The 11,507-nt window shown below is 52.7% G+C and overlaps 1 protein-coding gene across 1 annotated transcript in view; it reads left to right on the top strand.

The window, feature by feature from the left end:
• MFSD2B (major facilitator superfamily domain containing 2B) overlaps positions 1–3,249 on the top strand; it is a 13,143-nt gene extending 9,894 nt beyond the window's left edge. The window contains exons 7-13 of the mRNA XM_011972720.1: positions 670–760; positions 871–992; positions 1,448–1,531; positions 1,816–1,896; positions 2,107–2,216; positions 2,559–2,702; positions 3,069–3,249. Of these exons, the coding sequence (XP_011828110.1) occupies positions 670–760; positions 871–992; positions 1,448–1,531; positions 1,816–1,896; positions 2,107–2,216; positions 2,559–2,702; positions 3,069–3,249 (813 nt within the window). The remainder of the gene's footprint in view (positions 1–669; positions 761–870; positions 993–1,447; positions 1,532–1,815; positions 1,897–2,106; positions 2,217–2,558; positions 2,703–3,068) is intronic.
• Positions 3,250–11,507: the final 8,258 nt, after the last annotated feature.

Genomic DNA, 11,507 nt, shown 5'->3' with positions numbered 1-11,507 from the left:
CAACCTCCGCCTCCCCAGTTCAAGTGATTCTCTTGCCTCAGCATCCTGAGTAGCTACGATGACAGGCACCCACCACCACGCCCAGCTAAATGTTTGTGTTTTTAGTAGAGATGGGGTCTATGTTGGCCAGGCTGGTCTGGAACTCCTGACCTCAAATAATGCACCCACCTTGGCCTCCCAAAGTGCTGGGATGACAAGCATGAGCCACCGCACCCGGCCCTGCTTCCTCCGTTAATCTGAGTTACCATGTATCTCACCATGCTGTAACTGCCTGCTCCTGGATCTGTCTTCCTCCCCACACTGAGCCCTGTGGATGGACAGGGCTCACTTATTCATCACTGGAGCCTCGGGGCCTAGCATGCAGAAGGCAGCAGCAGTCAATGTTTGCTTCATAGAATGTGGGAGGGAGCACTCTGGCTCCTGGGGCATCAGTGTCCTCTTTGCCATGCAGGGAACACAGGGTCAGCAGAGGGGGTACGTGGAAGGAGCAGCCCGGGCCCGGAGAGTGTGCTGTCCTGTGGGGTGATTGGGAGGTGGGGACCCAATGTCCTGGGCTTGGGCTGTGCCTCCCTCCTCTCCATTTGGGAGGCAGTCCTGCCCCGCCCCTCAGGTGTCACCACCTCCAGGGGTTGAAGACATCACCCACCCCAGTCCTGTCCTGTCCCACAGGCCCGTCTCTACTACATTGCGGCCGCCGTGGTTGCGGTGACTTACCCCGTGTGCAGCAGTTTACTGTGCCTAGGGGTGAAGGAGCGGCCAGGTATGGGGTGTGGTGAGGAGGGAAGCAGAAGCTAGGGACAGGGCTCTGCTCGGGGGTGGCTTTTGGTTTTGAACTCTGCGAAGCCAAGGTGCCACCCTCCTGCATTGCAGACCCCTCCACCCCAGCCTCAGGCCCAGGCTTGAGTTTCCTGGCTGGGCTGGGCCTCACTACCCGGCACCCGCCCTACCTGAAGCTGGTGATCTCCTTCCTGTTCATCTCTGCTGCTGTTCAGGTACCTCTGGCCAGCTGCCCCCAACAGGCTTGGCGCTGGCCATGCAGACCTTGCTAGGTTCAGGGTGCAGTCTCGGCTTGAGTTTTATAGGGAGAAACCTATGGCTGGCACATGGCTCAGAGGGGCTGGTGCTGGGAGGGAGATCCCGGTAGGGCATGTGGGACTGGAGGGCCAGGGCCTGGGCACTAGGAGGCTGTCCGGGTGATTTCCTCTCACATTACCGGAAGCGTAGTCAGGTCCACCTGATCACAGCTGTGCAGGTAATGAGGGTGGCCTAGGAGTGGTGTTTATCTCTGTGTTGGCGACAAGTGTCCTTTGTGGGGGAAGGGACTGTATGATGGTAGCAGCAAGTCAAAGTCCCAATGGAGAGGCCAGACTCGAGACCCTGTCCTTGCCCTTGACTTCTGAGCTCCTGCCATGCCCTGCACCTACCCACTTCCTGTCCATCTCCTCAGGTGGAGCAGAGCTACCTGGTCCTGTTCTGTACACATGCCTCCCAGCTACACGACCACGTCCAGGGCCTGGTGCTAACCGTCCTGGTGAGGGGACCTAGGGTGGTGGAGGCTAGGTCACTTGGGGCCCTGAGTTGGGGACATGTGTGGCCAGAGTTCTGGTGGTCCACATTTTGGACTTTGCTTTGGTCTTGGTCACCCGTATTCCAGCAGAGGGTAGAATTGGGGCCAGGATTACAATGTTCATAGCCACTGGTTTGAATCGGGTGCAAGGCCAAGGCCAGGCACACCATCTAAAAGCCAAGGCCTTGAGGTCCCGGGTGAAGGCACTGGCAGCACGGCCCTGGCGTGACGACACTGTCTGCTCACAGGTCTCAGCCGTGCTGAGCACCCCGCTGTGGGAGTGGGTTCTCCAGCGCTTTGGGAAGAAGACGTCAGCCTTCGGGATCTCTGTGAGTGACGCAGGAATTAAGGGTTGGGAGTGGCTGGAGGGGAGAAGCGAGGGAGGTGACCGTGGTACCTGAGCCGGGGCTGTGTTCCCTTGAGTCTTCAGGGCCTAGCACAGGGTGAGGCACGGGGGTCATCAGTCAAGAGCCGTGTGTGAAGGAGCAGGCCCCGCGAAGTAGCAGGTGGCGGGACAGCTGGTGTGTGTGTCTCCCCAGGCGATGGTGCCCTTTGCGATCTTGCTGGCTGCTGTGCCCACAGCACCTGTGGCTTATGTCGTGGCCTTTGTATCTGGCGTGAGCATTGCTGTGTCCTTGCTGCTACCCTGGTAGGCTGGGTGTGGGGGCCTCATGTGTGTCCACAGTGGGTGTCGCCTCCTTCATGTCAACCTGCTGTCCCAGGTCCCCTGCACTCAGCCTGTGCAGGAGATGGAGGCCACCAGCTCCATCCTCAGAGCCCTCCTGAGAGGACACCAGGCAGTAGGAATGGTGGGGGGCCTGGCAGGGGCCGGCGGGGGTAGAAGCACACAGGCCATCTGCTTCTCTGGTGGCCAGTCTGGTCCTGGGCACAGAACTCAGGGATGACTCCACCTTGGCCTCTGTCGCCAAAGAGTTCACAGGCTGCTGGTGGCCAAGCGGCTAGGAGGGCTAACTCAATGCCCCTGCCACAGGTCCATGCTGCCAGATGTGGTGGATGACTTTCAGCTGCAGCACCATCATGGGCCAGGCCTGGAGACCATCTTCTACTCCTCCTACGTCTTCTTCACCAAGCTGTCTGGTGCATGTGCCCTGGGCATCTCCACCCTCAGTCTGGAGTGAGTCCCAGGGTCAGGATACAGCAGAGGCACCAAGGACCAGTGGGCGGAAGAGGGCAAAGCCCCCCACCTACCAAGCTCGGGGCACCCATGAGCCTGAGGGCTAAGCGCTGCTCTTTGGAGAGTGTGGGGAACCATTTCCCCATGTTTCTCTGCACATGAGACAGAGGGCCAGCTCCCCCATTCTCAGTTTTCTCTAAACTCTCCCAGGTCAGCCTGTCTGTCCCCTTGACACTGCTCTCCTGATCTCGCCAGGAAATGAAGTCCACGTTTCAGGAGGGGATGGGGTGAGGTGTCTGGGGCCCCTCCACTCAGGGTGCCAGGCTTAGCAGGCCCTGCCCTAATGGCTGGGTGATGTTTCTCCAGGTTCTCGGGGTACAAGGCAGGGGCCTGCAAGCAGGCAGAGGAGGTAGTGGTCACCCTCAAGGTCCTCATCGGTGCCGTGCCCACTTGCATGATCCTTGCTGGGCTCTGCATCCTCATGGTCGGCTCCACTCCAAAGATGCCCCGTCAGGACGCCTCCAGCCGGCTGAGCCTTCGGAGGTAAGCCCCGCACGTCCCCTGCAGCCAGGGAGGCACAGTGTGCGCTGCTGGGGGAATGACTAACACCAGTCTGCAGATGTCCCTGCTGTCACACAGTCCTGCCTCTGGGACACTCTCTCCTTAGCTCAGGGTCACCCTTTTCTCCTGGATTTTCTTCTCTTACCCTGGTCACCCCTTCTCAGTCTTCTTCCTTTGATCACCTGGTAGACTGTGGTATGTGAGGGTTCCCTCCTTGACCTCTTATTGGTTTTGCTCTCCAAAGCCCCCTCAGTACCTCATCTGCTAGCCTGACCCAACTCAGGCACCCCTTGTGCCTGGTGACTGCTAGAGCTGCCCCTCCAGCCTGAGCTTCCCTCAACTTCCAGAGCCGCATATCGCTGGCATGCGTACATTTCCACCTAGTAGCCCACAAGCCTGGCACTCAGTCTCGATGAACCTCAACGGAACTGATCGTCCCCCCAGCTGGCTCCTCCTTCTGTGTCCGTGTCTTGGTGAATGGCATCATGGTTCCCCCTGGGGTGGAAGCCTGGGAGTCTTTGGCTCTTGCCTCCCACGGGCAATGCTGAGCAGGTCTCTGACCTGGTCCTTCCCCTACCAGAACACCGACCCTACTGATGGGGAGGATCTACTCACTGTCTGATCTTCTGGGGAGGGTATGGGAACCCTGAAGGCTGGGGCTGGCTGTTTTATTCCTTTTTGTATCCCAAGAGCCCAGCACAGAGCCTGAGGCTAAGCAGGTACTAAGGAATCACTGCTGCAGCATCACCACATCTGGCCCAGCAGATGTGCATGAGCACCCAATGTTCACCCACATAAAGTCCTCAAGCATGCACACATCATGCAGGCCCACGCAGGACAGGCAGTGGGTGGTCCCATCATCAGCCACTCCCTGCCCAGGGTGACGGCCTCGGGCTCTGCAGCAGAGAGATACCAAGGGCACGCTTCCCAGTCAGGGAAGGCCAGGCGGATGGGGAACTGCTTGATGGCACCTGGAGAACCAGGGTTGTAGCTTATTTACAGGACTTGGGAGGGGAGGAGTTGAAGAGGAGTTGTTGGGAAGACAAGGAGCAGCCACCAAACCTTCCGCGGGTTTCTGCGGCAGGACAGAGGGGAGGGCCCACACCACCTCCATCCTTCCCCTTGGCTTCCTTCCTTTCCCACAGGAGGACCAGCTACAGCCTGGCGTAAAGCTTGAGAGGGGGACTGTGAATGGACACAGGAGCCAGCACCCTTGGGGTCTGACATCGCCCTCCTCCACCCTTCAGCACCCGGCCTGGCAGTTTAGCACTCGGTCTTCTTCCCTGGGATGTGGAGTCTTTGGCAACATGTCCTGAAGGGACTGGCCTGTGCTTCAGGACCCCACTTGGCATTTCCTGTCTGTTGCCTTCAGACTATCTCAGATAGACCTGTGTCCCTGACTAGGCCAGTAGCACCTGCCTCTAGAAAAAGGAAGCTCCTGCCCAACCTGGCTTGTGGACCCTGTGGGAGCCCCAGGCCCAACAACCTGCGTGGACAGCAAAGCTCCCTGACAGAAGGACAGACACAAGGACTCTTGTTTGTCCCAGGGCTCCAGTGGACATCTGCTGAGGACACAGAGAGGTGAGAGTCACCACGTGAATGGGCAGAGTGTGGACAGGCAGACATGCCCAAGATGTATGATTAGGGAGACACAGACAGACCCAGGGAGGCCAACGGGCCCCAGGGAGAACGGGACAGCCGTGGGGATGGGACTGAGCAGGGCGGGCGCTGAGGTGCTCCTCAAGCCTCTCCCAGTTCCCAACCATTGACGCGACTGTTTCTATCAGGGTCAGAAATGGCTATCGAGCCAGCAAAGATCCAGCATTTTCACAAATAAAACCTATTTGTGTGGAAAGATTTTTCTGAAATTTTATCTTACAAAAGCACGGGAACTATAGTTTTTTAGAGGCCATGTTTTCAGGGAAAGAAAGATCCACGGAGGTTTTTATTTTTTCAAAAACAAATTCAAGGGTTGATCTGCTATTGAGTCTGTGTAGTGTGACTGTGGACAGCCCTCTCATCCCAACTGGAATCCCCAGAGGAGGGAAAGGGGAGAAAGCCTGGTGCCCTTGAACCTGGCTGCTCCCCCAGCCACACACCCCTGACTTGCATGTCCTTAGACCAGGGACACCATGTGGGAGCAGGGCGGGTTCCTCCTTCCCTTTGGAGGAGTCACAAAGTTAAGGCTATAGAGTGGCTCAAAGCAGCAGGCCGCCGAGGTGGCTCATGGGGGCTGGGGCTGGGGGAGGGCTGGGGAAGCCATGGGGGGTGTTATGCTCCAGCAAGTCCTGCCTGGAGAAGTCTGGCACCTAAACAGGGGGCCTGAGTGCAGACTCGCCCCTACATTCCACCCCAGCCCCCACCCCTGCCTCCTTCATGGGTTCAGCTCTCCTGAGCCCACAGCTAGGCCCCGTCCACTCAAGATCTTCAGCCGTCTCTGAGAAGCAATCCCCCTGAGGCCCAGAACTCAGGTTTGTCCTTAGATATGACGCAGTCCTCAGAGCTGAAAGCATCTCACTGCTTCCACAAACACGGTGGCAGAAGGAACCCGACCTCGCCGGGGGCGTGTGGGGTCTGACCCGGTCTTTCTGATGCCTCAACTCTCTGGCCCTTATGACACTGACATGAGTATCTGGTTCCTGAGGTCACAGGGCACCAGAGAAAGAGCTGGGCTCAGCTTCTCTGCACTGCCCTTTCTGACAGGAAGCTCTGCCTCCCCATACTGTGCATGGACACAAACACACACACACAAGCAAGCACACATGCATGCTACTGAAAACAGGAGAGAACGTTTCTTAATGCTGGGATATCATGCGTCACGTGGAAACAGTACCCGGCAAGACAGAAGGCAATGTAGTTTCTACCATGTTATCATTTTATGTTATGCTTTGGCAACCTGGGCAATGCAGGCAGGATCAGAAGCTTGTGCCAGATTCTCTGCTATCGATTATTTCCTGGCAGTGCAGTGGCAGGAAGCAGAGCTATACGGTGCAAAGGCAGCTGCAGGGGCCCTCTGCAGAGTCAGAACCTCCAGGAGTCAGGAGTTAAAGCCCAGAGACAGGAGCTATCATGGGCTCGGAGCTGGGCAGATGCCCTGAAAGGCATCATTCCATTTCTTCTTCACAGCAGCCCTGCTGAGCATTATTCTCATTCTCAGATGAGGAAACAGGCTTAGAGAGATTAAGCCACTTGCCCAAGTTCACTTGCTGGTAGAAATGAGTCTTTTTGTGTTTGTTTGAAGCAGAGTCTTGCTCTGCTGCCCAGGCTAGAGTGCAGTGTCACAATCATAGCTCACTGGAGCCTTGAACTCCTGGGTTCAAGTGATTCTCCCACCTCAGCCTCCTGAGTAGCTGGGACTACAGTGCACACCACCACGCCCAACTAATTTTTCTTTTTTTTGTAGCAATGAGAGTCTCACTATGTTGCCTAGACTGGTCTTGAACTTCTGGGCTTAAGCAATCCTCCCGCTTCGGCCCCCCAAAATGCTGGGATTACAGGCGTGAGCCACCGCGCCCGGCCCATTTACCGCTATAGCTCCTCAGAGCCCAGAAGTAAGTGTTCAATATGAATGTTTGCTGAATGAATGAGCAAATGTTCCTATCACCTTCATCCTAAAACAAACACCACCACCTTTTATTTGTTCCCTTAGCTTTCTGCTCTCCAAATAATCTGCTTTACTGTTCTCCTCTCACCCCTCCCATTCCTGTCTCCTTTTCCTCACCTGCTATTCACTCCTTAACCAGTTAAACCTGGGCTTGGCTTCCAACACTGAGACAGTGCAGCCTGACAGGATGAACCCCAGCATCAAAGAAAAGGAGATGGTAATCTGTATGTTACTTCCCTCTTTTACCATGGTTGACTTACTCAACAAAACTGAGCCTCCACTTCTTTTTTTTTTTTTTTTTTGAGATGGAGTCTCACTCTGTTGCCCAGGCTGGAGTATAGTGGCGCGGTTTCGGCTCACCACAACCTCCACCTCCCAGGTTCAAGCGATTCTCCTGCCTCAGCCTCCAGAGTAGCTGGGATTACAGGCACCCGCCACCATGCCTGGCTAATTTTTTGTACTTTTAGTAGAGACAGGGTTTCACCATGTTGGCCAGGCTGGTCTTGAACTCCTGACCTCAGGTAATCTGCCTGTCTCGGCCTCCCAAAGTGCTGGGATTACAGGCATGAGCCACCGTGCCCAGTTTCTTTTTTTTTTTTTTTTTGAACAAATGTATACACTATTACATAAACCTCAGGATGGCTATAAGAGAAGACGTGACCAAGTACCAGACTAAGGAAACCCTTAGTGACCAGTCAATTAATGCTGACAACTCCTTTTCAAAATTCTGTCTTGGGCTGGGTGCAGTGTAAGTGTGTGAGCCTTTGGGAGGTCAAGGCAGATGGATCATACGAGATCAGGAGTTTGAGACCAGCCTGGCCAATATGGTGAAACCCCGTCTCTACCAAAAATATAAAAATTAGCTGGGCATGGTGGCAGGAGTTTGTCATCCCAGCTACTCAGGAGGCTGAGGCAGAAGAATCGCTTGAACCAGGAAGGCAGAGGTTGTAGTGAGCTGAGATAACACCACTGCACTCCAGCCTGGGCAATGGAGCCAGACCCTGTCTCAAAATAACAAAAAAAACCTGTCTTCCCCTGGACTGCATGACATCGCCCTCCTGGTTCTTCTGCAGCATCTCTGACCATTCATTTTCTGTCTTTTCCTTCACGTCTTTCTCCTTTGATGCTCCTTAGCCATCGTGGGCTTCTCAGGGCCACGTGATCCCACTCACTATCACCACCTATCCACTACTATAGACTCTTATTAACCCAGAGCTCTCTGCGGAGCTCCAGAGCCCCAGATCCAACTGCCTATGTCAGTGTTCAGGCAGTTAAAACATCATACATCCAAAATACATCACCTCTGCACACCTGCCTCCTGCATTTTCAATAAGTTACATCAGTGTTACTGAGCAAAACAGCTTGCTGCCTGATGCACACAGAGCCAATACTACGGCATCAGATTTTTGAGAGAAGAAAAGCCTTATTACAAATCAACCAACAAGCCAGGCATGGTGGCTCACGCCTGTAATCCCAGAACTTTGAAAGGCCGAAGCGGGAGGATCACTTGAGCCCAGGAGTTTGAGACCAGCCTGGCCAACATGGTGAAACCCTGTCTCTACTAAGATACAAAAATTAGCCGGGCGTGGTGGCACACGCCTGTAATACTAGCTACCCGGGAGGCTGAGGCAAGTGAATTACTTGAACCTGGGAGGTGGAGGTTGCAGTGAGCTGAGATCATGCCACTGCACTCTGGCTTGGGCAACAGAGCAAGACTCCGTCTCAAATAAAAAACCAACCAACAAACAAAATCAATCAACAAGGAGACAGGAGTCCAGCTTGAATCTGTCCTTCCTGTGTTGGTCTTAAGGTAGCACTGATATCATATAAGGTTTAGACGGTGGGTTCTGGGATTAGCAGGTGATTGGTGGAAGGAAAGGGAGGTCTGGAACATCTCCAGGGATGCACACTTGTCTCCCCTTGGGTCACATGTGCAAATTCGGGGGGAAGTTAGTATGAAATGTGGTGGAAATTCAGGCTGTGACATCAGTAAGCATGTTCTACGCAAACTCTAGTCAGCCAACTGATTTCAGCCAATTTTGTTATATTACAAGTGGAGAGAGTTTCAGCAAGCTGTTTCTTTTCTTTTTTGAGACAGTTTCACTCTGTCACCCAGGCTGGAGTGCAGTGGCGTGATCTGTTCACTGCAACCTCCGCCTGCTGGGTTCAAACAATTCTCCTACCTCAGCCTCCCAAGTAGTTGGGAATACAGGCATAAGCCACCACACCCGGCTAATTTTTGTACTTTCAGTAGAGACAGGTTTCACCATGTCGGCCAGGCAACTCGGTCTCCCAAAGTGCTGGAATTACAGGTGTGAGCCACCATGCCCTGCTCTATTTCTTTTCTTATCTGCCATCCTATAAGCTCAAGAATTCCTGCTGGTCACAGTTTCTTTAATCCTGTAGGGCACAGTTTCATCAGCATCTTTCCAATCTACCCAAAACCAAAGACTTGGTGTCTTCTTAGGTTCCTTTCTCCTTGATTAGCTCCAATTAACTCCACTGTCTCATCCCCGTATCTACTGAGTGTGGATTGAGCAAAGGAAGTCAAGGGCAGTCTATGGCCATACCACCCTGAATGCACCCGATCTCATCTGATCTCGGAAGCTAAGCAGGGTTGGGACTGGTTAGTACTTGGACAGGAGGAGGACAAGGGTTATGGTTTGTGGATTATCAAATGGTGAAAGTTATCTGACACTGGACAGAAAGTTGTAACACCAGATATGGATGGATGTGGCTCATTAACACATGGTGACCTGACATAGCTGCCTGCTATGTTTGAGGTGTAGGCATTTCTGTAGTCTATGGAACTCAGTTCAGCTGGGTACAGTTTTCTGTTACCTAGTGTTTGTGTGTGTGTTCTGTAGAGACAGGATCTCTCACTTTGTTGCCCAGGCTGGTCTTAAACTCCTGGCCTCAGGTGATCCTACTGCCTCAGCCTCCTGAGTAGCTGGGATTACACACACAAGCCCCCGTTCCCAGCTCTAGTGTTTCTTAAGGACAAAACTGGTGTATAAGTAATAGGAAATTCACATTATGCTGTACTTGTTCTCTAATATCACAGCCATGTTAGAACAAATTTGGGTTTTCAAAGCAAACATAACTGAACAGAGTATATATGTGTATGTATATAAATATATACAAATCCTAAATGGTCCCTGTGACATAAGAAACACACATTTGGTCTCTGCCCCAGGTTCCTGGCACAGAGCTTCTAAAATGCTAGTAACTCCCTGAGTGGTAGGGGTGAGGGGAATATCTTTTGTTATACATAATAAGCACTTTTCAAACAGATCTGAGTTTATGCTAATGATGTGACTCGCAGAGGATGGGGACTGGTTGCCAGAGAAACCAACCATGCCATTAGAAGGTTGAAACTTTCAGCCTTATCTCCCTACCGGGAGGGGACAGAGGCTGAAGACTGAGCTCATCATCAATGATTTCATCAATTGTGCCCATGAAATGGAGCCTCCACTTCCAAACGAAGGGGTTCAGAGAGCTTCTAGGTTGGTGAACACATCCATGTGCCAGGACATCTACCCCACTCCACGGGGACAGAAACTCCTGTGTATGGGACCCTTTTAGACTTCATCCTATATACCTCTTCATCTGGCTGTTCATTCTATAATAAACCAATAAATGTTAAGTAAAGTGTTTCTCTGTGTTCTATGCATTATAGGAAATTATCAAATCTGAGGAGGGTTTTGTGGGAATCCCCTATTTGCAGCCAAGTTGGAGAGAAGTATGTATCACCTGGAGACCCACTACTTGCACATTTGATGCACTTGTAGTCCCAGCTACTTCGGGGGCTAAGGTAGGAGGACTGCTTGAGGCCAGGAGGTTGAGGCTGCAGTGAGCTGTGATAGTGCCACTCACTCCAGCCTGGGCGACAGAGCAAGCCCCTGTCTCTAAAATAAAAATACCCACTACTGGTATCGGAAGTGGGGACCAGCCTGTTGGACTGAGCCCATAACCTACTGGGTCTGCACTCACTCTGGGTAGTGTCAGAATTGAATGAAATTGTAGGTACCCAGTTCAAGTCCACAGAGAACTGAAGAATCACTTGTTGTGGAAAACCCGCACATTTGACGTCAGAAGTGTTCTGTGGTTATAGAAAAAAAAAGTTTCTCCTTTTAGTCTCATATATATTAAAGGAATTAAATAAATATTTTAAAATATACCCACAAAGAAAACACCAGACCCAAATGATTTTTCCAAGTTCTAGCAAACTTTCAATCAAGGATCATTCCTACCTCACACAAACTCCACCACAGAGCAGACAAAGAAGGCACACTCTGCTACTCATTCTATCAAGCCAGAGTAAGCTTCTTACCAAAACCAGCTAAGCACATTAAAAAGGAAAGAGGCCAGGTGTGATGACTCAAGCCTGTAATCCTGAGACTTTAGGAGGCCAAGGTGGGAGGGTCACTTGAGCCCAGGAGTTCAAGAAAAGCCTGGGCAACAAAGGGAGACTCCATCTCTACCAAAAAAGTTTTTAAAAATTAGCTGGGTGTGGTGGCATGCACCTGTAGTCCCAGCTACTTGGGGGGCTAAGGTGGGAGGACTGCTTGCGGCCAGGAGGTTGAGGCTGCAGTGAGCTGTGATAGTGCCACTCACTCCAGCCTGGGCGACAGAGCAAG

This window comes from Mandrillus leucophaeus, unplaced genomic scaffold (genome assembly GCF_000951045.1).
Source record: "Mandrillus leucophaeus isolate KB7577 unplaced genomic scaffold, Mleu.le_1.0 Scaffold13, whole genome shotgun sequence".
Lineage (NCBI taxonomy): Eukaryota > Metazoa > Chordata > Mammalia > Primates > Cercopithecidae > Mandrillus > Mandrillus leucophaeus.
The sequence above is the reverse complement of the archived record's forward strand: the minus strand, read 5'-3'. Positions and strand labels throughout refer to the sequence as shown.